Genomic DNA, 26,532 nt, shown 5'->3' with positions numbered 1-26,532 from the left:
GGTAGGTACTAGTTGTTATGCAAGTGATAGTATGTTACTTGTTGAGGGTACGATTTGTCATGTTGGGCCAGGAATGCTCGGGCCTTGGAGATGACGAGGTGCATCTCTTTTGGACTTAATTATGATCATGATATATTGAATCCATGGTAACATCCGGTCCACCTAATATTCTATTGAGATTTTGGTTACGAGATGACGAGGTGTCGGTCCCATATCTACCCTTACATTAGTTTTATTTTTTATTTAAACTATAAGCAAATAAGAATTTTGAGAAGAACAGTAAACAAAATAAAACATGGATTTTATGCACAAAAGCCAATATAATTATCTTAAAATATAAAAAAAAGATTGTGTAGAAAAAAGTTTAAGCTACATACACCATCATCCTGCAAAAACAACGTCTTGAAAAGTGTGGGCCATTTGAGTGGGCATGCGAACAGTTGCTTGTTTGCCTGAGGTATGATGTTATAGAAAAGTAGTCCCGTAAGCTGGATTCTAACTTACGTGTACACATGGAAGGACACTGATGGACTTTAGCTAACTCTGTCACTGGAAATTGATAGGGAACGACTTCACCACCCTAATGCCTCAAATTGTAAATTAGATTTGTGTGCGAGTCTGAAAGCTGTCTTACAAGTCCTTTTCAATGAAAGGAAACTTAACTCACTCTTATTGATTGCTTGAAGAACTCAACAACACTCTGATAGGCTGCTGTCACTACTGCTGCTTAATTCATGCCATGTCATGTGCTCATGACATGTCATATGCTGCCATGGACCGACTGAAATAAAGTGTCTTGTGGCTACTTATATGGTAAGTTCAAATATATTAATTGCCAGGAAAATGAAACATCAATTAGCTTCCCACGCAGGCTCGAATTTCTAAATCTATTTATTTTTAACGAAGAAACTGATCCTCTAATTTGTTTTCGGTTCTTCGCTCTATAATATGGGCGAGTCTTATATTCGTGACACCTAATCATTAATAATTTTTAATAAAAAATCAAATAGATGTATATTGGATAGTGTTAGGGGACGAAGTTGGTGAACTCGAGTGATTTGCATCATATCCATCTTACGCTAGAAGCCTTTGATCTTGTAATAAAATCAATGTCGAGCGTGATTCCCGATATGATCTCTTGGACGTCTAAGTTACACTTTTAAAGTAAACTAAGTAATAGAGGAAGAGAAGGGTCAAACTTTATTAACCACACACAAAAATAAATTCGAAGAAAATTTTCATTTTGAGTTTCAATTCAATTGACATAATGACTTTTTTTTTTGGACTTGGACACCATGTGTTAAGTCTTGATTAGAGGTGAATATTTTTTCTAATCAAATAGACTTTTCATCAAAAGACAGAAATATTATAAATGGTTAAATTGCTTCTCATATAAACTTGATAATGTTACTTTATATTTCAGTTGTCCAATCTTTTAGTTATTTAGATCTAATCGGAGTCCAACGTTTAAGATTATCGCTAAGTCTAGTGTTAAAAAAATAAAAAGAAAATTGATAAGTGATCATGCAAAATAGATGTATAATATTCTCAAATATGTCAAACTTGGAAGCTTCTTTTCATAATGAGCTTTTCTATGCGTAGAGGCAGAGGGGGTTAATAAAAAAAAAGAGATGATAATACGAAACAAGAACGTTATTTGGCTGTGAAGACAGACGTATGTTGAATCGTCCAGCGTTACAATCAATAACATGACATCTCAAGTCGTTGTCACAAGTTTTTCACAAAGATAGATGAACATCCTCGCTTTGACTGAGTAGACATCATAGTCATAGAACGACGTATCATTAGATCGTCCATATGTAATGTTACTTCTTCTCCTTCTTAGATAATAAGATGAGAAGAAGAAGAAGAAGAAGAAGAAGAAGAAAGAAACAATCATCAAAACGAATCTGACTAATAATATTCAACAGCTAAATGGAGAAGCAGTGGCCTCAGATCTCTTCCGTGACCGACAAGAAAAGGAGCGGAGATGCATGCATTGTGTGGAGCGCAACTCGTGGACTGAATCTTTGGGGATGATGATATCTCATCTCAGAAACAATGCAGTCCACTTAAGCAGCTGTTGCCAAGACACCTTATTTCTGGTCGGGATCTCACGGTGCAGGCGATGGGAACCTACTATTTTGCTACTCGATCCTATCTATGTAAAGAAAAGGAAAAACTTATTGATAAAAGTGAGGACAAAACTTTATTTTTTTTATTGTTATTTTCTACCAAATACTCTTCTCATTTTTTTAGAAAAATAAAATTAATATTTTAACTGCAAGAAAAAAGGTAAGCCAGCCATCTTTTTCTTTTCTCATTTTTTATTTAATAAAAAATATTAATCACGCGGGTAGCAAAATGAAATGACAGATCAACTAAACTAATTTTATTGGCTTCTGAATCAAATCTTACTTAAAAATATTTTTAAGAGGAAAAATGTACCCAAATAAAGCACAGACGTCACTCGTTCCTTTGACCCGTTGACCCATGTGATTGACCCATGTCACTTCAAACAGCGCGGTTGCGCATCGCGTGACTAACTTGCAACCATTCCCTCCCCCCTCTTCTTGGCCTCGAGAGTCCGAGTCGTGCGTTCGAGCGTCAGTTCCCACCACCCCGTGCGCCGAACCAAGACAAAACCCCGCGACCACTCCCAAGCACGGTAGGTAAGCAGTCGTGATACACCTTTGCGCCCAAATCTCACCGGTCCGCAACAGACGAATAGCAATGGTTTACATGAAAACAACATATAATGATATTAAAAGGGATTCTATTACATTGGAAATACGATATTTTTTGGGCGTTTTTTTTCCTTTCATATGATTTTGTCGTAGCCTATTAGCAGACCGGAAGCAGTCGAATATTAAGCTCCGGCCCTGGGTGCCTTGGCGGGCGGCACGAAGAACTCGGCCACCGTCCGGCGCTGGATCTTCCCCGTCGCCGTCTTCGGCAGCGAGTCCGTTATGAACACCCTCTTCGGCACCTTGAACGCCGCCAGGTTCTTCCGGCAGTGCCTCAGCACATCCGCCTCGTCGATCTCCGCGTCCTCCTTCGGTATCACCGCGCAGTTTATCTGCAATCCATCACGCATACCGGTCAATAGCTGCCGTCTATTAGAGAACCGATGGATCAGATTTAACCAGGCGACGAGCGGCTTACCTCTTCCCCGTACTTGTCGTCCGGCACGCCGAACGCCACCGCCTGCGCGATGTCGGAATGCTCCAGCAGCACCGCGTCCACCTCTATCGGAGAGATCTTCTCGCCTGTGATCAGCAGTGGACGAGAACATCAGATGGCTGAGATTACACTAGATCGTGGGATGCAACCTGTTCGAGGAAATGCGTGTTGGGGGGGTACCTCCGCGGTTGATGAGCTCCTTGATGCGACCGACGAGGTGGAGGTAGCCATCGCTGTCCAGGAAGCCGACGTCGCCGGTGTGGAACCATCCGAAGGCAAAGGCCGCCTTGTTCGCCTCCGGATTGTTCTTGTAGCCCCGGGTCACGTTGGGTCCGCGGATGCACACCTCCCCTGGCACGCCCGGCGGGCGGCGGGCGCCCTCTTCGTCGAGGATCGCCATCTCCAGCCCCGTTGGCCGCCCCACAGCGCCTGGCTTCCGCGGGCCGTCCTCTCGCAACGGGTTCGACGCCATTTGGTGCGCGGCCTCCGTCATCGCGTATGCCTCCAGCACCGGCGCGCCGAAGGCGGCCTCCAGGTGCTCCAGGATCGCCGGTGCCAGCGACGCGCTGCAGCTCCGTATGAAGCGGAGCTTAGGGTAGGCGGGCTCGGGCCGGGCTGCGTGGCGGTCGAGCAGGATTTGGTGGATGGTGGGCACCGCGGTGTACCACGTGGCGCCGGAGGCGAGCATGTCGGCCCAGAAGGTGGAGGCCGAGAAGCGGCCAGCGGCCGGAAGGGTGACCGAGGCGCCGGCGACAAGGGATGAGAGGAGTGCGGCGACAAGGCCGTGAACATGAAACAGGGGGAGAACGATCACGGTCGAGTCGGACTCACTGAGCCGGTACACGGACCGGATGTTGGTGACGGACGCGGCCAGGTTGAGCTGGGTGAGGGGCACGCCCTTGGGCCGGCTCGTCGTGCCGGAGGTGTGCAGGAACAGAGCGACGTCCGAGGGGTCGTTGACGCGACCGGCGACTGGGGCGACGCCCTCTGCCGCGGGCCTGTCTCCCGGGAGGGTGAGCTCGAGCAAGCCGGAGGGGTCACGGAGGGAGGCGGCGGCACGGGGGATCCCGAGCTGGGCCGCGGCAGCCTCCGCCGCCGCGTTGCCCTCGGCATTCGTCAGCAGCAGAATCGACTCAGAGTCGGAGAGGTAGAACACGAATTCATCGCGGGTGTAGGCCGGGTTGAGCGGGGCGGCCACGGCACGGGTGCGGAGCACAGCCAAGAACACAATCACAAGCTGCACGAAACCGAAGCAACACATCAGCAGCATGATCGCGAAAAACCCAAGGCGAAGATCAATCAAACCAAGGATAAAAATAAAAAAGGACAAGCAACAAACCTCAACGGTGTTGGGGAAGGCGAGGGCGACGACGTCGCCAGGGCGTACGCCGGCTGCAGCAAGGCGAGCTGCGGCGGCGTCCACAAGTTGGTGGAGGCGGGCGTGAGTGAGCTCGTGGCGCCCGGGGACGGTGATGGCGCGCCGGGAGGGGAAGTCTCCGGCGGCCTTCCGCAGCAGCCCGGTCAGAGTCGTGAGCCCTTCCATCGTCACCGCTCAAGTTACCACATAAAGGAGAGACGAAAACAAATAAAGAACCGCTGCAACACAGACAACCACAGAACAGACGAAACGGCGAACGAGAGAAGAGTGTGGAGGGAACGGGGCGGAGCAGTCATATATATAGCCGCGAATGCGGAACACGTCAGGAAAGGAGCGACAACCTCCCCCGCCCACAAACCCACCACCTCCTCTCTCATTTTGATACGTGTCGCGCGTTGGACGATCCGCGTTCCGCATGGCCACTTGTGGGCGTGACCTCGGCGATGACGGCTGCCACGGGTATACGTGGAGGTAGAGATCGAGGGGATATTTTTCGTGATTAAGATCAGAGCCGTTCATATCTTTATTTTATCTGTTTCCCAGGAAACTGCCTAAGGAGCGGTGGGTGGGACATGACGGTGGAGCAGATCGATGACGTGAGGCAGGAGAAAGGGTAACGGAGGGACTTCACGTGACGTCTCCGGCTTTATCTCCAATTCAGATACCACCTCCACCTGACGCACCTGCCTGACGGAGTTTGTGTGTGCCAGCGTCTCTTTTATAAAAGCCTGTGATAATTACTTCATCGAGGAATCATTGGTTACTGTAAGTAAATAAAGATGAATATAATAACAATAATAATAACAATTCTAATTGGTCGCCCTAAAGTCGGTCCGTGGATTGACTCACTGCAACACTTGATTCCGGTCAAAGGTGCAAGATTGGTTGGCGACAATGGCTTGATTCAGGTCAAAGCTCAAGTCGTCATGAGACAAGCCGAACAGTATCGCTATAGTGACTGATATGCATCAGAACTCCATGAATTCATGGACATCATGGATGGCTTGCAACCCGAAGTTTCTCGCTTCAAGTTGGGACAAACGTGTCGACGACAGATACTAATTAGCAGGCAAGCGCCTGGATAAAGAGCATATCCCAATGGGTTGGGGATAAGCATTGGAAAACGGCTCATCGATCCATGAAGAGGCAACCAACCAGCAGGTTAATATTTGCTTTCTCATTGAAGATGGACGGTTCAGATCCGTTAATATGATTATGATGGACGGTTTTGATTTGAGTATTTTCCAAAGTTCCGTGTATGTATTTGACACTTCACTTAGTGTGTCGGCTGATATTAAAAACCTTTGTTCAAAGTCTAAAGCATGCACATCTGTTGGTAGACTAGGAGGCAACTTTCATGTTCTTCGCATGGCATGCCTTCTTGTATTCATAATACTTTAAAAATTGAGTCAAGTGAAACTAGATTTAAATTTTAGGATTTCTTTCGATTGTATCATTATACAAGGTAGACAGAGAAGCCGGAAATCCGCCAGGTTTACATCTCAAACCTGCAAATCCGTAATGGGAAAGGAAGCCCGAAAGAAGGGTGTGAAGCTGGCTGCATAGGTATGTGAATCTGGACCTTACAATTGTATGTATGTGGAATCACGTCACCTGCCTGATGCAGAGAAAGGAACACACGATAAGAATCTACACTCATCCATCGCATCGCATCGCATCGCATCGCGGAAGATTCTGGCCTCTTCCGAGTGCCCGCCTAGTGGCATGCGTATTTAATCTGTCTTGGCCAACATTAGAATGCACACCAACGATTTATTATCAGCAGACGTGCCAAAGTCACTCAGAAACTGTTCGACTCACGATGGCCACTATTAAGCCATGGATATTTCTGCTAGTTCTGTGGCAGGGGATGCCTCAGGCTCTCGTGGGCCCCCGTCTCCAGCATTCCACCTCCACCCAGTGTGCCTATCGAACGACATCCTCACCATTTTACATCACATCAATGAATACTGGAACAGACGGCAACAGCAGTTGTGGAGGAGGACACAGACTCCTCAGGCTTCGTTCGTCTCCGAGGCCGGCTGATGACCTAATCGCTTGCGTCTTCGAATCCCTCCTCCACCCCCTTATCGTTGCTCCAGGAAGGCGGACAGCGAACAGCGTCTTCGACGAAGAGATTAAGTTGACGGTTTTGCCCCTGATTTATATCGCAGCTACGGACACGGAACTAATTGAAATCGAGTGCTAAACGGACCACAAGCACGTAATCCCTTATCCTCGATTATTATTATTATTAAAAAATAATCAATATTTTTATTATTTTTAAAATAAAAATAATCAGATGTGAAAACTTTTTATATCAAATATTATTCTTGAATAGACTTACAATTTTTTTGGTACATCCATTCGTAAGATCGTTGGGCTGGGCCTGTTATGGATCCATCATAGGTCCATCTTTCTGTTGCTATAGCTAAATTTCCCGCCAATTCGCCAAGGCCGACACGCCGCATCAACCGAGAAACTTCGTCGGGTCACAGTCGTAGGATCTGACCAGCTTCCGGTCCACCGACCACTCGGGCAGCCCATCGTCATTTACCACCACGTGGTCCTCGTGATGGGCCCGTCCTCGTGACCGACACTCCTCGAGCCCGATGTCTGCCCCCGCCCACCGCGCTTGACCGCACATGAGAGAAAGCGGATAACCCACACGGTCGAGCCCGTCGTTTCAGCGTGCGCAAACCACCTCTCCCCCCTCCATCTCCCTCGCACGACGACCAAGGCGGCGGTCGTGATCACGTGTTCGATCGATGCCGCGAGCGATCGGATTCTGCTGACCTGACGAGGTATCTCCTTTCATAATCGATCATCTCGATCGAGGCTATTGTTTTTAGGGCAAGGAGTTCTCCCACCACGTCCCACCCGCAGCACCATGTGAGCGGCAGTGTTTCCCATGCCGCACCGACCGAGCAAAAGAATGCGCGCAACCTGTTCGATCTTTTGCGTGCACACGCCACGGGGGCCGAATCGGCCCTTCGAAGCTGTTAGTCGTGCGTCAGGAAAGGGACGTCTTCCGTGCCATTTCCTTTTCCTTAAGACCCCCCTTTGCTTGCGGAATGAGAAAGAAAAACGGGGAGTCCTCCTCGAATAATCGCGTCTATTTTTCTCGTTCGATAGTGAATAAATACCGAAATACTTCAGTTGTCATAAATCTAATAATAACATTCAATAACGCTAAATAATTTTCTTCATATAATTACCATAAAAAATAAATATCCTAAAAATAACATCGGTGCTGATTTGGTGGCGAAGAATGATCGTAGATGCCAATTTTGTTATTTCATCCAACTTCGGGGTGAAATATATAGGCAGACACGCTCGTCGGTATTGAATTTCCACACGACTGTCCATCCTAGTTTTCATTCGATACAACAAGCGGGACCCACATTTATGTTCAGTAATAATTCAAGGTAAGCGAGTCGGGTTCGTGACATGGGTGAGTACTTAAGCATCGCCACCATTAACTCCGCGGTCTGCGAGCTGCGGGTGCTCGATGCCAGCTTTTACTCGCCCATCCGTCGGAACACTTGGCCGACATACTCCACAGTCTACCGACTTCGAAGATCAATGAAGTCCTCTGTGGGACCGACAGGGTATCAGGTACGGGTGGTGTGGGAATCTGATAACGTGTGGGCTTTGTGCGCTACCGACGCCCAACGACTCCAAATTGAAATTAGACCGTTTTATCCATTTAATTACTTTTAATTTGATTTACTTTCCGTTAAAAGCGACTACGAAGACTGAGAACAGCTGCTGCTATATTAGCATTCCACGAAGGAGTTGGGAGAAGAGATCCAAAGGATCAGAAGACAAAAGAGGGAAAGACGACATCGAAAAGGCCATAAAGAAAGAGTCGACCGTGTTCGCCTTCCCCCAGGGATATGGCCGCAGGGGTAAGCTGCTTTTCCTCCTCCTCCCTCCTCTTCCCCACCCGCACCCACTCCGTCCTCACTTCCTTGCTAATCCCTTCCGTTTACTTCCTCCTCTTTTTGTAGAGCTTGATGCTGTAACTGCTCCAGATCTCGACCGAATCGACCCCCGGAAGTGTGATTCGAGGAAGCAGGGCGAGTTGTACAAGTTCAGCTCGGAAGGTGAGGTGCTTGCGTCTTCGATCCGACTATTTTCGCTTCCATTACGCCATTGAAGTGGTTTCTCGAGAAAAAAATGAAAATTTTATTTTGGCTTTGTCGATTGTGGTTTCGCTGGAAGAAAAATTGTTCAGAGCGGCTGGCAGACGGAAAAATGGGTTCTCGTGGTAATTTAGGGACAGATCTGAAGGGGAGTTTGTTGATTAGAGCGGGATATGTTCGTTATAGCTTATGTGAGACCGTGAAATTTGGGTATCCATTGATGGCTCGGGTGCTACCTTATTTTTCGTTGTCAATTGCTTTCTTTTGAAAGGTCTTTCATCCTTTCATTGTAGCTGCAATAAGCAAGCTTGGCCCTTTCTTCCCACACCACTGGCTGTTTGTATTTCCCTTGGTTACCTTCATAACTGGTGAGCTTTTCCTAAATAGATCTGGCTATTACTGTAGGAAAACGGAAGCTTTGGTCCTTCGTTAATTGTAGACAGGGAAGATTTGCTGTTTTCATGTTAATTTCCTGTCTTTGTGCCTTCCTGATCACATTCGTCTCATAAGAAAAGATGCATCTGTCACATTCAATGTGTTGCTACCGGAAATCTATTTGTTAAAAAGGAAGGCATGATTGTTTTCCCGTATACAGGGGGGATCATATGTGTACCTCACCTGTCTGTATAGTACATCATTTGTGTAGGCTTGCAAGTCTAACAGTGTAACTTTACTGTGTTCCTCTCTTTGTGCATCCTGTCTATGCTATTTCTCGTAAAACCTTCTCTAGACTTGTAACTGAAAAATCTATGGTGGAAAAATAAATTTTAGTGAATTTTAATTGATCATTCCATTTTCTTATTTGGAGATACATCTTTACCATTGTTGATGAGTGCTTATGATATTTTGGATCTCGAACTTTTGACTCCTTTTTCGTGTGCCTCTGTCATTGTGGATTAAACCATTGGTAACTTATTTCATTTACTTAGCTTCTTGTTTATCAATGTTTAATTAGATGGAGTGAAGAGTTTCACTATGCCAATCTAACAATTTTTTGTCTTTTACTTTCAGGTAGGCTATTCTTCACTTCCTCCTTAGGCATTAAACTTCTGGTAAGCAATTGTGCTTGAGGTTTGTTTGTTTTTTTTTTGTGAATAATTACATTGAATATCATATTATAAGTATGTTAAGTTGCATCATTTGACAGACTCCAAGAATTTCTTTTACGTACTTTTATTGGATGCTATATTTGCACCACATCCGGCTATTATGTTATCATATATCAGTTTTCTTTGCTGGCTTCTCACTTGTGGCTCTCGTTTTATGTTTGGTTAACTCTTGTTTAATTTGATATGTTGTGACAATGACATCTTTTTTTCTGAATTGCATTGGACAATGTATTCAAAATTTGTTGAGTTGCATTGTTCCACATGTATTTATATTTGGTGCTGTCTGAATTTGCTATGTTGTATTTGTTCTACATTCAACTACTGATTAATTACATTATAATTTATTGGTTCTCCTTAGTGGGTTCTTACTTTCAACAATCTTTTTATGCTTGGTTGGAACTCTTGTTAATTTGATGAGTTTAAATTATGATGATTTTTTTCTTTTTTTTCTCTTTCGTTAATTTTGCTTAAATTAATGTGGTTGTCCTTCTTCCGATTATCTTTTGTAGGAAAAGGAATGGTTCTTTCACACTGCATGAGATCCAAATAATCTGCGGTTTCTCAGTGTCCAATCTTTCAAAAAGGTAAAGTTTTGATTCTCAATGTCTAGTTTCCCATGCAAATGTTGTTATGTGCTACGACCAATGCATATTGTACTGGTTAATTAACACACTTGATAAGAGAACACATTCAACAAGAATTCAAACTGGTAAGTGGTTGTATAAATTTGCAGAATAGCAAACAACATTCAGCAAAAAGGCTTTGTAAAATGCAGTGGCTGAATGATATTATTCACATAATAACTCAGAAATTCTTTTCAATTTTCTATTTCTATTCTACAATAAACTTGTCACAGGCATTTACGTTTGCTAATATATGGTACTAAAAAAATTGTAATCATGTAATTGTGAATCCTTTTTTGTATTGATCAGTGTTGCTTCTATATTTCTAGACTATCTAGTTTGTTTATGGTAAAATGATCCCTGATCTGTTTTCGTAAGTTGAATTTTCTTAGTCTTTCAATGCCAAAGAATGTCCCAGAGATAAGGTATTCGTGGTTAATAATTATCAACATAGGTACTTGTAGTTATAATGGCCAGATTTGGAATATCTTCTTCTGCTCTTTGCTCAGCATGAGAATATCTTGCTCTTTTCTTCACCTTCCAGACATGACTACTTATATTGTCTTGAATCCTTCAACTATGTAGAATTTTGACGAAACTCCAGTAAGTTTTAATAGAGATGAGCAGTTATAAATTGGGTGTGGAAGTTGTAAGTGCCCATGACCTCATGCCCAAGGATGGGCAAGGTTCTGCCTGTCCGTGTGTGGAGCTTCAGTTTGATGGCCAGAAGTTTCGTACCACCATCAAGGAAAAAGACCTTAATCCTGTCTGGAATGAATGCTTCTACTTCAACATTGCAAATCCTGCTTCTCTTCCTGAACTTGAACTTGAAGCTTTTGTGTACAACGTGAACAGAGCTACACATTCCAGGCCATTCCTTGGCAAGGTCCGAATTGCTGGAACCTCGTTTGTTCCCTATGCAGATGCTGTAGTCATGCACTATCCATTGGAAAAGCGTGGCATATTTTCACGTGTGAAGGGAGAACTTGGCCTTAAGGTTTTCCTTACTGATGATCCCTCAATAAAACCTTCTAGTCCACTTCCAGCAATTGGTCCTCACTCAAATGATATTCCTCCAAGTCAAGCACATCAAGTACCTGCCCAAGTCTCAATATTAAATACAAGCTCACCTCCAGAAAACAGATCAGAAGCAAGGTATAACTTTCACAGTGTCCCAAAAGAAGTCCACCAGCACCATTCTTCTGCTCCAATTAGTGAGCCAGTGAGGTATGCAGCTGATCCTATGAAACCTGAGCCTCAGCCCCCCAGAATTGTCAGGATGTACTCATCGGCGTCCTCCCAACAACCAGTGGATTATGCACTAAAAGAAACTAGCCCTTTCCTTGGTGGTGGTCAGATTGTTGGAGGCCGAGTTATTCGTGCTGATAAGCCAGCTAGTACATATGATCTTGTGGAACAAATGCAATATCTTTTTGTGCGTGTGGTGAAGGCAAAAGATTTGCCAGCCATGGATGTTACAGGAAGCCTAGATCCTTTTGTCGAAGTGAGAGTGGGTAACTACAAGGGAACCACAAAGCATTTTGAGAAGAAGCAGAACCCAGAATGGAATGAAGTATTTGCATTTTCTAGAGATCAGCTGCAGGCATCAATTGTTGAAGTTGTGGTCAAAGACAAGGATCTGGTTAAGGATGATTTTGTTGGTTTGGTTCGCTTTGATTTAAATGATGTACCGTCACGTGTCCCACCAGATAGTCCATTGGCTCCAGAGTGGTACCGGCTTGAGGATAAGAAGGGTGATAAAACAAAGGGTGAACTGATGCTTGCGGTTTGGATAGGAACCCAAGCTGATGAGTCATTTCCTGATGCATGGCACTCGGATGCGGCGGCACCTGTTGGTGCCTCTGCTGTTGGCTCTCACATAAGGTCGAAAGTCTACCATGCACCCAGGCTATGGTATGTTCGAGTCAACGTTGTTGAGGCACAAGATATTGTAATGTCTGACAAGACCCGCTTTCCCGATGTTTATGTCAAGGTACAACTGGGCAATCAGGTCTTGAGGACAAGAGCAGTTCAGGCACGGACATTCAACCCTCTTTGGAATGAGGACTTCATGCTTGTGGCTGCAGAACCCTTTGAGGATCACCTCATTCTCTCTGTAGAGGACCGTGTAGGACCAAACAAAGATGAGGTGATAGGCCGTGTTATTATTCCATTGGGGTCTATAGAGAAGCGAGCTGATGACCGTATTATCTATGGTCGGTGGTTCAGTCTTGAGAAGCCTGTTGCTGTTGATGTGGACCAGCTAAAGAAGGACAAATTTTCAAGCCGGATTCACCTCCGTGTCTGCCTGGATGGTGGATATCATGTGCTTGATGAGTCCACCCACTACAGCAGTGACCTCCGACCAACAGCAAAGCAGCTATGGAAGCCATCAATTGGGTTGCTTGAGCTTGGCATACTTAATGCAGAGGGGCTTCATCCCATGAAGACACAAGAAGGAAAGGGGACGTCAGATACATACTGTGTAGCCAAGTATGGGCAGAAATGGGTCCGTACTCGTACTATCATCAACAGCCTGTCCCCGAAATACAATGAGCAGTATACTTGGGAAGTTTATGATCCAGATACAGTTCTTACAGTTGGTGTCTTTGACAATTGCCAACTAGGAGAGAAGGGTTCTAGCGGTAACAAGGATGCAAAGATTGGCAAGGTTCGCATACGTCTTTCAACTCTTGAAACAGGCCGTGTGTACACACACTCATACCCGCTTCTAGTTTTACACCCTTCAGGCATCAAGAAGATGGGTGAACTCCATCTTGCCATACGGTTCTCATCGACATCATTGATTAACATGTTGTACACATACTCAAGGCCTTTGCTGCCTAAGATGCATTACATTCGGCCATTAACCATGATGCAACAGGACATGCTGCGGCACCAAGCCGTCCAAATAGTAGCTGCACGACTTGGCAGAATGGAGCCACCCCTCAGAAAGGAAGTTGTCGAATACATGTCTGATGTGGACTCCCACTTATGGAGTATGCGTCGAAGCAAAGCAAATTTCTTCAGGCTTATGTCAGTTTTCTCTGGCTTGTTTGCAGTGAGCAAGTGGTTTAAAGATGTCTGCGCATGGAAGAACCCCATCACCACTGTGTTGGTGCACATTCTGTTCCTAATGCTCGTATGCTTCCCAGAACTGGTACTTCCTACTATATTTCTGTACATGTTCATGATAGGCATTTGGAATTACCGCTATCGGCCACGGTATCCTCCACACATGAACATAAAAATTTCTCATGCGGAGGCTGTGCAACCGGATGAGCTTGATGAGGAGTTTGATACATTTCCCACCAGCAGGAGCGCAGAGCTTGTTCGAATGAGGTATGATCGGCTAAGGAGCGTTGCTGGAAGGATACAAACTGTGGTTGGAGATTTAGCGACTCAAGGGGAGAGGGTCCAGGCATTGCTTAGTTGGAGGGATCCACGGGCGACAGCTATATTTGTGGTATTCTGCTTGGTGGCAGCACTCGTGCTGTATGTGACCCCATTGCAGGTGTTAATTGCCCTGGCAGGCTTCTATGTCATGCGGCATCCGAGATTCCGACACAGGATGCCTTCTGCGCCTGTAAACTTCTTCCGGAGGTTGCCAGCAAGGACTGACAGTATGCTTTAGATGGTATGAAGTTAAATGTTTATGGTGTAGTAGTATTTCCATCGTCGTAGTATGATAGTTAATAGCTGCTTTATTATTTTTCTTTCACGTTGTGCTCCTTTTTCGTTCCAAGTCTTAACCAAACCGTCCATGAACATTGCTAGTAAAATGTTGAAAGTTCTCTATGACAGAACGCAGCTTATGTGCGAGTTCTTGAGACTCGAGAGCTTCCGCTGCAGGTAAACAGTTGATGACACACCAATTAGTTTTTCTCTATGTGCTCTTGCCTTGTGCTCCTCCTGTTTGGAAGTCTTTAAACAGTTGATGAACATGCGTGCAAATAATCCACGGGAACATCTTTCTATGACACTGGCACTTGATGTGCTGAGTTCTTGAGCTTTGTGTGACAGCTTTCAATATGCAATTGTTCACGGTTGGTCTGTTTTCTGTGTATCTTTGTGTTTCTGAGCTATAAAGAGTTGATGAGGGTTGCAACTAATCTACCGAGACTTGTGTATCACACAGAAAACAAAGCTGGATCAAACCTTTAATGATCCAAAAACATTCAAGGGGCTCACAAAATGGCTTTGACTTGTTGCGACTTTTACTTGTCATAAGGACTTTTGCAGCAGTGGCATATAATTAATTAAACGGTTGTAAAACACTTGGATCATCTGCTAGAGAGCATATCCATGCTTGATCACAAGTAGTCTACTCTCTTTCAAGCTAAAAAGATGCGACAGTCGAGTGAAATGATCCCTAACAGGAAACTGTAGATAATGTATATGTGCATCTTGGAATTATTAAAAAAACTGTCACACCCCATATCACAATAATCCTATTTATGACACCGAAGACGTACCAATTGGGACGTGGACCGAAACACGGACAATCCCTTTTCGAATGGTCCGATATGGTCGACGATTTATTTTCCTTCTCTCTCGTAAAACAAATAGAAAAGGAAAAAGAAATATAATCATTAATGTAATTCCTTCTTTCTCTTTTGTCTCTCTTGTAAAACAAATAGAAAAGGAAAAAAAAATCATTAATGTAAAGAAAGAGTGAAAAGAAAAAGAAAGGAAGAGAGACACAATAATCCACATGGCGTAAACGAAATCTAGATGCAATTTATCTTTTTACATGGGGTAACAGGGATTGGAATCATTCTCTATCAATCATCTTCTTATGGCTTCAAAGATCTGACAGACACGAGGTTCAACACCCGTCATGATAATAATAATGATGATGATGACGATGACGACGACGATGATGATAGTGAAATAATAATAATAATAATAATAGTCATAATAATAATAATAATAATAATAATAATAATAATAATAATAGTAGTAGTAGTAGTAGTAGTAGTAGTTATGTAATATTTATACTATAATATATGAACAATAAGAGCTAGAATTATTACTTATATTGGAATTTATAGGGAAGAAAAATGATTTATAAATGAGATCAAATACACATAATATTTACAAAAGAAAGTATTCAGTCATTGGGAATAATCAATATACTTATAATGCCGATATGATCAAAATAAAGAATTAGATTAAACTCTTCCGGAAGAATTAGTCATTATGGGACTTGTATATTTGTATATTACTTTACAGAATTAATAATTATTTAAATATTAAAGGGTCCATAGCTCAGTGGTAGAGCATTTGACTGCAGATCAAATGGTCGCCGGTTCGAGTCCGGCTGGGCCCTATCATAGTTTTTTCTATTATAAACTATGTTTTTTGTCAAAAAAAAAAAAATAGATGTGGGTGAGGTATTTAAGTCACTATTAAATTATTTCTTGGATAAATTCATAAAAAAAAATTTAACCTTTTGAAAAATTCTCATAAAACACTCTTAATTGACTAAAAAAGATCATTTTATCTTTATCTGTTTTGTTTGATCCACCGTCACTCCGCTCGTCAACCATTCCTATTTTTGAGCGGGTTCCTCGCTTCCTTGTCGATGGCAATATCTCCTTCCACAAAGGCGCAGTGACCCCCGTCGCCCTCCTTCCTCGTGGTAAGGTCTCTTTCCTTGATGATGGTAAAGCCTTCGCCTTCGTTGAACTTGCCAGCAATAAAGGCATAGTAGCCTTTGCCGGACCCCATTGGATCTAGTAATAAAGGCACAACCTTCGTGATCATCATCTGTAGCCCCATTTTGAGGTATTTATATCACTATTAAATTATTTCTTAGATAAATTCATAAAAAAATATTTAACATTTAATTTAAAATGTCTAACCTTTAAAAATTCTCATAAAACACTCCTAATCGACTAAAAAAGATCATTTTATCCTTGCCTTTTTTGTTTGATCCACCATCGCTTCTGCCCGTCGGCCATCCTTACTTTTGAGTGGGTTCCTCACTCGATCGCCCAATGATAAAAGTACAACCTTTGTAGCCCTCCTTCCTTATCGAGGGCAATGTCTCCTTCCACAAAGGCGTAGTGACCCTCGTCGCCCTCCTTCCTCGCCGAGAGGCAAGGTCTCCTTCCTTGACGATGGTAAAGCCTTAGCCTTCGTTGAACTTGCCAACAATAAAGGCATAGTAGCCCTTGCTAGACCCCATTGGATCTAGTAATTAGAGGCACAACCTTCGTGATCGTCATCTGTAGCCCCGACTCACTATCGACCATAGGCAAGGAAGGAGGGGGGGTAACTCGCCCTCACTCGTAGCCTTTGTCATTGCATGTAAAGGGGTCGCGCAATGTCCTCACACCTCCTCATTGCCATCAACAGCCGATAAGGAACATGGGAGCACACCCTCATCGTCGCCCATAACCCCCTTCATCGGAGCACTTTCACATGCAGTCTCTGTCGTTAGTTGCGAAAAATATGCCTCCATCACTAGTCTAACGACGGCTAGTATGCCTTTGTTGCTAGAGAAATGGGTCGATCGATGTGTTGGAGGAACTACCATGGGCTAGGCAAAGAATGGTGGTCAACGTGGGTAAAAAAAAAAAAAAAATGCTATATAGAAATTTTTTAAAGTTGAAGCACTATTTGAGAAATTTTAAAAGTTAAAATTTTTTTACAAGAATTTGCCCTTATGTTTATATTAAAATATATTAGGGTTTTTTTTTCTAATTTTACATAGATAATTTGGCATGTTATCCATTTAACCTACAATACTTATCTCTAAATCTTTTTACCTATATTATTATAAACTATATTAGGTTCTCATAATTTTACATTTTACCTTATATGATTTGACATATCATCCATTTAACCAATAAGAGATATCTTTTAACTTTCATTACTTTATTCTAAACGAGATATTAGGGTTTAGGATTTTTCTTGGCATCTACTTATTTTTTTTAAGGAAGAAAAAAAAAACATGTTGGATGTGGGCCCTACTAAGGTTCTTATGCCACTATTAAATTATTTCTATATTTAATTATATAAGGGTCTCCTTTTCAAAAAATTTACATATATAATTTGGCATATTATCCATTTAACCTATAATACTTATCTATATATCTTTTAACCTACATTATTATGTTCTAATCTATAAATTAGGGTTTAGAATTTCTCTTAACATCTCTTTGGTTTTTTTCTAGGAAAATAGAACATGTATGGATGGATGGCCTATATCAATTATTTCTTATAATATATTTTCTTATTCTTAAAAAAGGAAAAAAACATGTTGGATTATTGACCTATGTTACCTATCTCTTTATCTTTTAACCAACATTATTATCTTCTAATCTTTCTTTTCTCTCTCTTTTTTTTTTTTTTTTGTGCTTACCCATGTAATTTGGCACATTTTGTTGGCTCCTATTCAATTATCTTTTAGGTTTTATCTATATAGTTTGATATCCATTTAGCCTATATTACTTATCTTTGTATCTTTTGACCTACATTATTATCTCCTAATAGATTAATTACATATTATCTTATGTAGTTTGATCTCTTTAGCATATCAATCCGTAGACTTAAAAATTTTACATTGGAATCCCTATAGTTATGAAAATAAAATATCTAGCTCCATTTACCCTAACGTCATCAGTTTTATCGATGGAAGCACGAAAACGATAGACAAAAAGATAATTTCAATACCCTAGTGATGTTTTCAGTGGTGGTAGACAACGATACCACTAGGGGTCGTATGTGGCTATTGTGGATGAGAATGGAAAGCGACGACGGGAGTTGAGGTAGAGGGAAAGAAGGAAGAGGATGACGTAGACATCGATGCTTTGCATCTATGTTAGTGTTGCTCAGCAATTGTGTCGATGAATTGGGCTTTGCGTTTAGTGACCCGAGCAATCCATGATACAATAGTGACAATTAGCCTTGCAGGCACTTCAAGGCACACTTCCAATCGTTAGAGCACCACCCAATTGCCCCTTTCTATTGTCGCATCCTACTCTCGGAGCTTGATGGCAAACCACAACACGGTTGCGAGGGCCACCCATAGTGGTAGGGTCGCGATCATTTACTAGTGCAGGCCAACCACGAGGGTCGTTGCTTCCATGCACCATCATCCGCTCCACAACCCCATCCTCCAACTTCAGCCTAATAGGACGACCTCCACCCTCTCCTCAACCTCCTCGCATCGTTGCTTCATGGTCTTCTGCAGTCTTCTGCCTAAGATCTATGAGCTTCTTTGGCCAAGGCATCATTGTAGACTCGGAGGTGGAGAAACAAGAGCTAGAGAACAAGGAAGCAGTATGATCAAGATCGCAAGAAGCGCAAAGGGGGTAGACTCATTGCGGACCTATATCGAAGATGTTGTAGACAGTGTCGACGGAGTGACAAGTGACACAAGTGACTCGTGTTGAGCCACAAGGAAGTTGGTGCTATGGACGAATGTGTCGCAAGCCCAATAAAAGAAAGTCGTATCCGACTCGCAATAGATCGTCACCCTTTCGCCACTCTGTATTGGTGTCGCCACTCTCTTTTAAGAACATTATTTAGTTCTTAGCTTTTTTTTCCATAGAAAAAGAAAAAAAAACATATTATTGGACTCATCACATGAATCGGTGCCAATGGATCAAACATGAGAGGACTCATGATATGCAGCTGCCACCAAATATGGAATCACAACAATACAGCATAGAACCTGCATCTAGTTTTCAATCCACCACAGCAACCAAAACTTAGTATTGCTATAACCATATTGACATAGGAGACACTGTCATGTTGGATTGGTGATATGAATCGGTGCTGCTTGATCAACATGAGAGGATCTAATCATAACAGAGTTGACAACAGAAAACTAAGAGGGGAAATCACAAAGTACAACATATAACCTGTACCTAAATTTTCAAGATGCCACAGGAAACCAAACTTTGAACTAATACTAAATCAAATGGATTCCCAAAGAGGTCTCTATTTGCTTGTGAGGAAGTAGAGAGTTCATAAGACACTTAAAACCATGGCTATTTACATTCATGTATTAAGTGCTACAGGCAATATAATAAACAGACCTGATGACCAGAGTTGCTCTTGCTTGATTTAGGCAGCCAAGATCACTATTTTGAATGTACATCTTCCTCATTCTCTCGAGTCCCATCTCCTGAGCCAAATACAAACCTCTTAAGAGATGATTCCATGGATTTGATAGCTCTCGTAATCTGAAACTCAGCGAAAGAACATGTCAATTAATCTACTGTGGACTGGAAGATACCAACTATTAGAATAATAAATTATTATGATTTTTTTAAATAGATCATATAATTGAGATGTCTCCAACTCAACAGGCACAAGAAAATGAAAATAAAGTATATACAGATTAAAAAACCAGTTTGCCAGACTGAAGAACTTGTAAAGAGGGAAAAACTCACAATGAAGGAATGTGATGGGAAATTTATTGGATGCTTTTAGAAAAAAAATGTCATCAATATGCTAAAAGAAAAAATCTATATCAGAATTATACACAGAACATGGTGAACATGAAGATGTTCTATGATAGAAACTCTGCAAAAAAAAAAAGATAGGATGTCTATTTTTTATTCTTTCCCTTTTGTGACAAAAATGTTGCAGAGCAACCTAGATTAAATGACAAGCAATTACAAGAAAGAAGCATGGCAAGCACCGTGTCAGTCAGCGGGAAACTGCCTGGTTTCCTCGAAAAAGGAAGATCTCATCCTACACCTAGTCAAATTAACCAAAAGATCAGTAGACCCATGGGCTTCTCTATTGACATGCTGAACTTTTATAACTTTCTTATGGAAATGACAGCTTTATAGACAAACATGAAAAATACCAGGGCACTTAGAATTCAAATATAAATGCGTTCTAAATAATTTGTAACAAAACTAAATTATTTTGTAGCCAAAATATCTGACTAGAGACTTATTTTGGCCAATAATTTTGTTGAACTAGCACCAAAAATATCTACACCAGAGCTAACAAGCCTTGCTAATATAATTGCTTGAAAGCCCGATTAATATGTATGGAGAAGAAAAAACCACAAGGTCAGGTACGAGTTTCCTTTATTAAAGAGAGTCATAAGGTCTGATGTGAACTGATGATTCAACTCAAAACAAACAAAACATTGCCTAGTTATTAAGATAATTTCAGAGCCTTAATTATAATATAAAAACTCACCAACGGCTGCATGTTATAAATTATTTTACTCCTCAAACTTTCACCACAATTCAGCATACAAAATAGGAAAAAAAAAGAAATACACACGTTGTTTTCTGGGTTGGATAATATAGAGACGTACTAGGATGTCAAACACAACTAGAAAAAGAGGGCATATATGCTCAAAAGCAAAAATTCTTAATGTCTCCGTAAGAAATTTTCATTTTTCATAGTGAACTCAAAAATTTGTTCTTGGATTGTCACACTAAAGCCTTATTTTCATATATGCCCATTATTTATTTTGTTTCATATTTATTTTGCCATTAGGGTATAAGAAGTTCACTTGAGTTGCCATAATGTGATTCATTTATACGACACAGAGAAACAGGTGAGCCAAGTGACTGGTGTGGGCATCCAGGTCGTGATCTTCCACCTCAATTTGCGCTGTTGTCAGATTCCTGCTTTTAGTGGCTTTTCTCAGTTAGCTTTTCTATTTGCTCGTAATCATTCGTATATCAGAACTCTTTTACAAAGCAAAAAGCTAATTGTAAAAAAATCAAGAAAATTCAATTTATCCTAATTACCTACGTGGAGAATAAATAAAGAACTAGAAAAGTTCTGATTGCTACGTGATAAACTGTTCGTAATCCATCTTTCAGCAGTATCAGTCGAGCTAATTTACCAGCCTGAGTAACAAAGAAAGGACCAAATGTCATCATATCATCCGTATAGAAAATATTAAATCAGGATCTAGGGTTTTAGCGCTGGGAAAAACCAGCCTCATCCGACCCAAAAAAAAGAATTAACTCGTCGTCCCTATGAATTGACTCCTCCGTCAATTTGACAAACAGGAAGCGGGCGTTGGGTCTCAAAGAGAGCGAGACTCATGGGCGGCGTAAAGGGAACGAGGGAAAGGAAAGAACGGACTCACAGCGAGGAGAGCGTGGTCTTGAGGACCGTAGTCGGCGGTGATGAGGAAGTAAGCGGCGGTGACGGTGCCGGCCATGGCGGTGCGCCGTATTAGTTTGTCCGTCCTCGGGTCCATCGCTATCGCCCTCTATATCTTCGCTTCCACAACACACGGAGCTTGCGAACTCAGTCCGATGACTCCGAGGAACACCCGAAGCACCTAATTGTCATAAAACAGTGCTGTTAACGGGTCGGATTTGTTTGGTATTCCAATATACTCATCCCTTTATATCGGATTCGAATCACGGATTAAAGTTGAGACACCTAAATAATTAATTGGATGATTGTCCGAGGAAATATATCTTTTAATTTCTTAAATGATATATTGTTTTTTTATGATTCTCAAACAGTCATCTCTTATTTTTAATGTTCTAAATATAGTCTTTCAAAAAACCATTATCTTTTTCACCCAAATCGAAATTTTTTTTTCATCAACTATTTATAGTGTTTTGTAGATTAATATTTATCATAAAATACTATACAGTATTTTAAAAATATTATTTAATGCTTAAAGAAATATTTTTATGTGCGTATATATATATATATATATATATATATATATATATATATATATATATATATGCACACATACACACGCGATTAAAGAAATAAGAAGTAGCGTGAAACTTGAATTGAGGCCTCACTGAAAAAACATTATTTTTGGTTATATAAAAAAACCTTTCTCTTTGTCCCAAAATGCCAAACCATTTTCTTTTGAAGACGGACGCACAACTGCATTTTGCAACTTGTTACAGATTTATACTAAATGAGACCCCTCCAAGAAATTGCTTTTAGCAAATACGTGCATCAAATTTTGCTTTAGAGAATGAAACACACAACTGATCGATAAAAAACGTCAGATCTGTAAAGCTCTTCGTTTTTCTTCTAATAATTAGAGCTACAATCTTTGCTCAGAAATCCTTTGCAGTTTTAAGAGATATCACACTGGAGACGACGCTCCAATCACTCATCGTCCTTTTTCAAGATTTCATCATTGCAAAGCCTGAAATATGGAGGGAAAAAAACTCTCATTTTATGATTGAAGGAGCAAAGATCAAAGTAAAAAACGAAAACGAGTGACGAAAACAAAATCGAAGAATTCATCAGTTGAGACGCAACGCGGCGAAAGAAAAACCTTTTCGTAATCGATGAAATAGAACCCTCGATCCGAAATCTCAGCCGTCTGCGGTGCCGATGGAAACCCTAGATTTTTGAGTGAGTGTCCAGGTCTGTTCGGCGAGGGATATATCGAGGCAGAGAACGACTCAAAGCCATCCGACGCGGTATTTCGAGGAGAGAGATCTGTCTGATGAAGTCCATCAGGCAATGTTCCATCGTCCGATCGGTGAGAGTATTAGGCACAATGGCCGTCGACTAACACGGTGTCTACCCTCAACCTTAGCCTTACCCTCGAAGAGATCTTCATGTTCAAGAATTCTGATCCAAAAGGACGACCCTTAGCAGTCCGACCGAATCACCCCGGAGAACTGTCAGGGGTGACGTGCACTGCGCGGAACATGGGTCCCACGCTCACGAACACAAATTGGTGTCAGTTTTCTGCCTTTTTAGAATGAAAAATTTTTACGAGAGGATTTTCCTAGAAAATAATCCTATTTTAGGGTAATTTTTAAATCAATACTTTTCATTTTATTTTTTTTTCAAATAATATCTTTAATATAAAAGATCTAAAATACTCTTTAAAAATTTTTCCATCAAATATTTATCCCCCCCCTTTTTTTTATCAGTTATAAATTATAATTATGTTTTTACTTGGTTCGTTTATAGTAATTTTCAATGGTATTTTTATTAAGATACCGAAAATATTACTAAAAATATTATAAATTACATCATATTGTATATCTTTGATTATTATTGTTTGTAGACAATTATAACATTATTTTTTTATTTTGTAATTAGTATGATTGAGGTAAAAAATTTATCTTAATTATTTATGGTATCTTCAAGTATATTTTATGATATTTAATTGTGAAGGTCAAAATATCATAATAAATTAATTTTTAATTTTATTTAGGTTATTAGAAATATCTAATAGTTTCGAGTATGTTTTAATTCTATTTAACTTATTTACATTTTTTTAAGTTGATCTATTTTAATAATTTTATTATGATGATTAAAATATTGTGATAAATCAAATTTATTATAACAAGCCAAAATATTATAGTATGTGAAAAATTTTGAGGAATAATTTAAATATTTTTTTAATTAGGAATACTATGTAAGAAAAATCAAAAGAATGGTCCTACTTAAAAATATCTAAAATATAAGTATTTTTTTAAAAAAATCGCTCTTTTTACAAAGGTATTTCTAATTATATTGTAATTAAAACTTGAGCTTGTGTTTCTCGTGTTAATTTAACGAAACTGAATTTTGGTGACCGGATCCCGATGCATGCTCGGGTGATGTCCTCTTCTATGCGTTGTTACTTACAGTACCATATCACGCGCGGGCCCCACTCAAAGACGCTACCGCCGCGTGGATTTACTTTCGTCGAAGGGATAAGACGTGGCTGGCGGCTTCGGTCGGCCATGCGTCGGTTGATGACTGGTGAACGGTGGCTTCCGGTTGTGACCGCCAGTCGGGGCCGCGTCCGTCCCCGGTTGGTGTCTCGCCGGAGGCAGGTGAGCGGGTCCCCATCGACGTTGGGCGGTTGGAATTAAGTGCACAGTCTAATTAATTAAGCGCAAACCATATTAACATATTGTTAGTGCTTAGTCTCATCCAAATCCTCCTCTCCTTAATATGTGGCCAGGAAAACAGGAGCGGCTGTAAGAATTGGCAAGGAGTTACCTAACGTGTACTGATGTAGACATTTGCCACTCATTATTTGAGAGACCGCTATACTTTACTAAGCGGTCGGCTCAATGTGACGAACTGATTAGCGCACCAACCTTATCCCATTAGTTATTGTACGCAGAGAGATGTCAGCACTTCTATAAAAGCCCCAGCTTAGTCTTGATTGCTGGTCAGGCCACACAACATTTCTTTCCTGTGCTCATCATATAGTTCTAGAGTCCGGGGAAGAGTGTCCTCGGGGTAAGATGGAGGGGAGAGAGGAGGATGTGAGGGTGGGAGCAAACAAGTTCTCGGAGAGGCAGGCAATAGGGACAGCTGCCCAGAGTCAGGACAGGGACTACCAGGAGCCACCACCAGCTCCACTGTTTGAGCCAGCGGAGCTCAGCTCATGGTCCTTCTACAGGGCTGGCATAGCAGAATTCATGGCCACCTTCCTCTTCCTCTACATCAGCATCCTCACCGTCATGGGTGTGGTCAAGTCCAACACCAAGTGCTCCACCGTGGGCATCCAGGGGATTGCCTGGGCCTTTGGTGGCATGATCTTTATCTTGGTCTACTGCACCGCTGGGATCTCAGGTGAACAAACACATCCTCTGCTTGTTTCCTTCCTCACTTGTGATCACGGCAATATCTTCGACTGAGTTATGCTCTGGGTTTTCAGGTGGCCACATCAACCCGGCTGTGACCTTTGGGCTGCTCCTGGCCAGGAAGCTGTCCCTGACCAGGGCTCTGTTCTACATGGTGATGCAGTGTCTAGGTGCCATATGCGGTGCAGGCGTGGTGAAAGGGTTTAAGAAGGGGCTCTATGAGAACAATGGAGGTGGAGCGAATGTTGTGGCCCCTGGTTACACCAAGGGTGATGGCTTGGGTGCTGAGATTGTTGGCACCTTCATCCTGGTTTACACAGTCTTCTCTGCCACTGATGCCAAGAGGAGTGCTAGGGACTCTCATGTGCCTGTGAGTTTCCTTCCTGTTTTAGCAATATCTATTTGCTTGTTGCATTTCATATGCAACTTAGATTAATGAGCACTTGTGAGCAGCCAAATGACCTAACATGCATAAATATTTTGATCGACTTGCATGATCCACCATAGCTCCTTGTTTCTGTCCACTGTGGGGCTTATATCTTGTGGAGTTTCTTGCAGGTTCTTGCTCCCTTGCCTATTGGATTTGCAGTGTTCCTTGTTCACCTGGCCACCATCCCCATCACCGGCACTGGCATCAATCCTGCCAGAAGCCTTGGAGCTGCAATTGTTTATGACAAGAGCCATGCATGGAATGATCATGTAAGTCTACAAGGAAGTGATCAAACGATCTTTTTTTTTTTTGCTCCTTTCATAGCTATTGACTGGATCATGAACACTAAGCAATTCCTTTTCTCTCTCCTCAGTGGATTTTCTGGGTTGGACCGTTCATTGGAGCTGCTCTTGCTGCTATGTACCAACAGATAGTTATCAGGGCAATCCCATTCAAGAGCAGGCCATGAGCTTTCTTAAAATTTCTTGGTCTCTGTCGTGTCTCCTTTATCTATCTTGTCTGTGGCTTTCCTCCGTTATGCTTCTCTGTATTGCACCGCAATTGTTGCCTAGTGTGTATATTTAATGTCGCCATGTTGCTATATGGTGGTTCTCTGTATTGCAGCAAAATTGTTGCCTAATATGTATATTTAATAATGCTATGTTGCTACCTGTGTTTGAAGTTTATTTTCTAGCATTTTCTTTGACTACTTCTAGCATGAATAAATGCAAGTTGCTGTGGATGAGATGGTGCTTCAAAGTTTGATGATCACACCAGCAATTGGTTACTATCTCACCACTTCTGACCATATATAACAAAACAATGAAGCCAATGCCTTGACGCGTTAGCTAACCGGACAGAACCAGAAGACTGACCCACTCTTGGCGTATTATTCCATCCCCTATCTCTTTTTGCTTCCTCTGATCAGATATTTAGTTTTAGCACTTAATGAATAATTTCCTTTTTATTTTAATTAAAAAAAAGCCGATGGCTTGATGAACCGAATCTAGGCCGTGACCCGCAGCTTGAGCCGGACTAGCAACAGCCTAGCCCGTAACGCCGTTGACTACGAACCCGGTTCAGCTTACTGCCCCGTCGGGTTTGGGCCAACCTGCTTTTGATCCGCACTGGAGATT

General features: G+C 41.8%; 3 protein-coding genes, 1 long non-coding RNA gene and 1 other non-coding gene across 7 annotated transcripts; 3 read left to right on the top strand and 2 right to left on the bottom strand.

The window, feature by feature from the left end:
- Nucleotides 1-2,737: 2,737 nt before the first annotated feature.
- Nucleotides 2,738-4,833, bottom strand: LOC135679054 (probable CoA ligase CCL9). Its single transcript, XM_065192439.1, has 4 exons — nucleotides 4,523-4,833; nucleotides 3,364-4,420; nucleotides 3,166-3,269; nucleotides 2,738-3,079 (listed from the first exon to the last, which is right to left on the bottom strand). Exons 1-4 carry the CDS (start codon nucleotides 4,724-4,726, stop codon nucleotides 2,870-2,872), a joined length of 1,575 nt encoding a protein of 524 aa, XP_065048511.1. The 5' UTR covers nucleotides 4,727-4,833; the 3' UTR covers nucleotides 2,738-2,869.
- Nucleotides 4,834-8,319: 3,486 nt separating this feature from the next.
- LOC135679053 (FT-interacting protein 3-like) lies at nucleotides 8,320-14,330 on the top strand. Of its 2 annotated transcripts, XM_065192437.1 has the most exons (5): nucleotides 8,320-8,472; nucleotides 8,575-8,670; nucleotides 9,721-9,761; nucleotides 10,328-10,402; nucleotides 11,027-14,330. In XM_065192437.1, the coding sequence occupies exon 5, from the start codon at nucleotides 11,061-11,063 to the stop codon at nucleotides 14,073-14,075; it is 3,015 nt and encodes a 1,004-aa protein (XP_065048509.1). In that variant the 5' UTR covers nucleotides 8,320-8,472; nucleotides 8,575-8,670; nucleotides 9,721-9,761; nucleotides 10,328-10,402; nucleotides 11,027-11,060; the 3' UTR covers nucleotides 14,076-14,330. The 2 variants fall into 2 exon arrangements, with proteins under 2 accessions (XP_065048509.1, XP_065048510.1); XM_065192438.1 differs by lacking the exons at nucleotides 9,721-9,761; nucleotides 10,328-10,402.
- A 1,371-nt stretch (nucleotides 14,331-15,701) lies between these two features.
- Nucleotides 15,702-15,773, top strand: TRNAC-GCA (transfer RNA cysteine (anticodon GCA)). The gene has a single exon. It is a non-coding gene; the product is annotated as a tRNA-Cys (tRNA).
- Nucleotides 15,774-19,284: 3,511 nt separating this feature from the next.
- Nucleotides 19,285-22,851, bottom strand: LOC103973537 (uncharacterized). 2 transcript variants are annotated; one of them, XR_010515157.1, is made up of 4 exons: nucleotides 22,701-22,822; nucleotides 22,406-22,568; nucleotides 21,528-21,725; nucleotides 19,285-19,641 (listed from the first exon to the last, which is right to left on the bottom strand). It is a non-coding gene; the product is annotated as an uncharacterized LOC103973537 (long non-coding RNA). The 2 variants fall into 2 exon arrangements; XR_010515156.1 differs by lacking the exon at nucleotides 22,406-22,568 and having other exon boundaries at nucleotides 22,701-22,851.
- Nucleotides 22,852-24,555: 1,704 nt separating this feature from the next.
- On the top strand, nucleotides 24,556-26,082 carry LOC135679052 (aquaporin PIP1-2-like). Its single transcript, XM_065192435.1, has 4 exons — nucleotides 24,556-24,955; nucleotides 25,041-25,336; nucleotides 25,525-25,665; nucleotides 25,770-26,082. The coding sequence occupies exons 1-4, from the start codon at nucleotides 24,625-24,627 to the stop codon at nucleotides 25,863-25,865; spliced, it is 864 nt and encodes a 287-aa protein (XP_065048507.1). The 5' UTR covers nucleotides 24,556-24,624; the 3' UTR covers nucleotides 25,866-26,082.
- The last annotated feature ends 450 nt before the right edge of the window (nucleotides 26,083-26,532 follow it).

Source organism: Musa acuminata, chromosome BXJ1-7, assembly GCF_036884655.1.
Source record: "Musa acuminata AAA Group cultivar baxijiao chromosome BXJ1-7, Cavendish_Baxijiao_AAA, whole genome shotgun sequence".
Classification (NCBI taxonomy): domain Eukaryota; kingdom Viridiplantae; phylum Streptophyta; class Magnoliopsida; order Zingiberales; family Musaceae; genus Musa; species Musa acuminata.
The sequence above is the reverse complement of the archived record's forward strand: the minus strand, read 5'-3'. Positions and strand labels throughout refer to the sequence as shown.

Bases quoted from the DNA above. Each gene is read 5' to 3' on its own strand.
- LOC135679053 (XM_065192438.1), top strand. From the start codon at position 11,061: ATGAGCAGTTATAAATTGGGTGTGGAAGTTGTAAGTGCCCATGACCTC.
- LOC135679052 (XM_065192435.1), top strand. From the start codon at position 24,625: ATGGAGGGGAGAGAGGAGGATGTGAGGGTGGGAGCAAACAAGTTCTCG. The intron at 24,956-25,040 runs GTGAACAAACAC...CTGGGTTTTCAG, and splicing joins CTGCACCGCTGGGATCTCAG to GTGGCCACATCAACCCGGCT. The intron at 25,337-25,524 runs GTGAGTTTCCTT...AGTTTCTTGCAG, and splicing joins CTAGGGACTCTCATGTGCCT to GTTCTTGCTCCCTTGCCTAT.
- LOC135679054 (XM_065192439.1), bottom strand. From the start codon at position 4,726: ATGGAAGGGCTCACGACTCTGACCGGGCTGCTGCGGAAGGCCGCCGGA. The intron at 4,421-4,522 runs GTTTGTTGCTTG...GGTTTCGTGCAG, and splicing joins CCTTCCCCAACACCGTTGAG to CTTGTGATTGTGTTCTTGGC. The intron at 3,270-3,363 runs GTACCCCCCCAA...TGCTGATCACAG, and splicing joins GGAGCTCATCAACCGCGGAG to GCGAGAAGATCTCTCCGATA.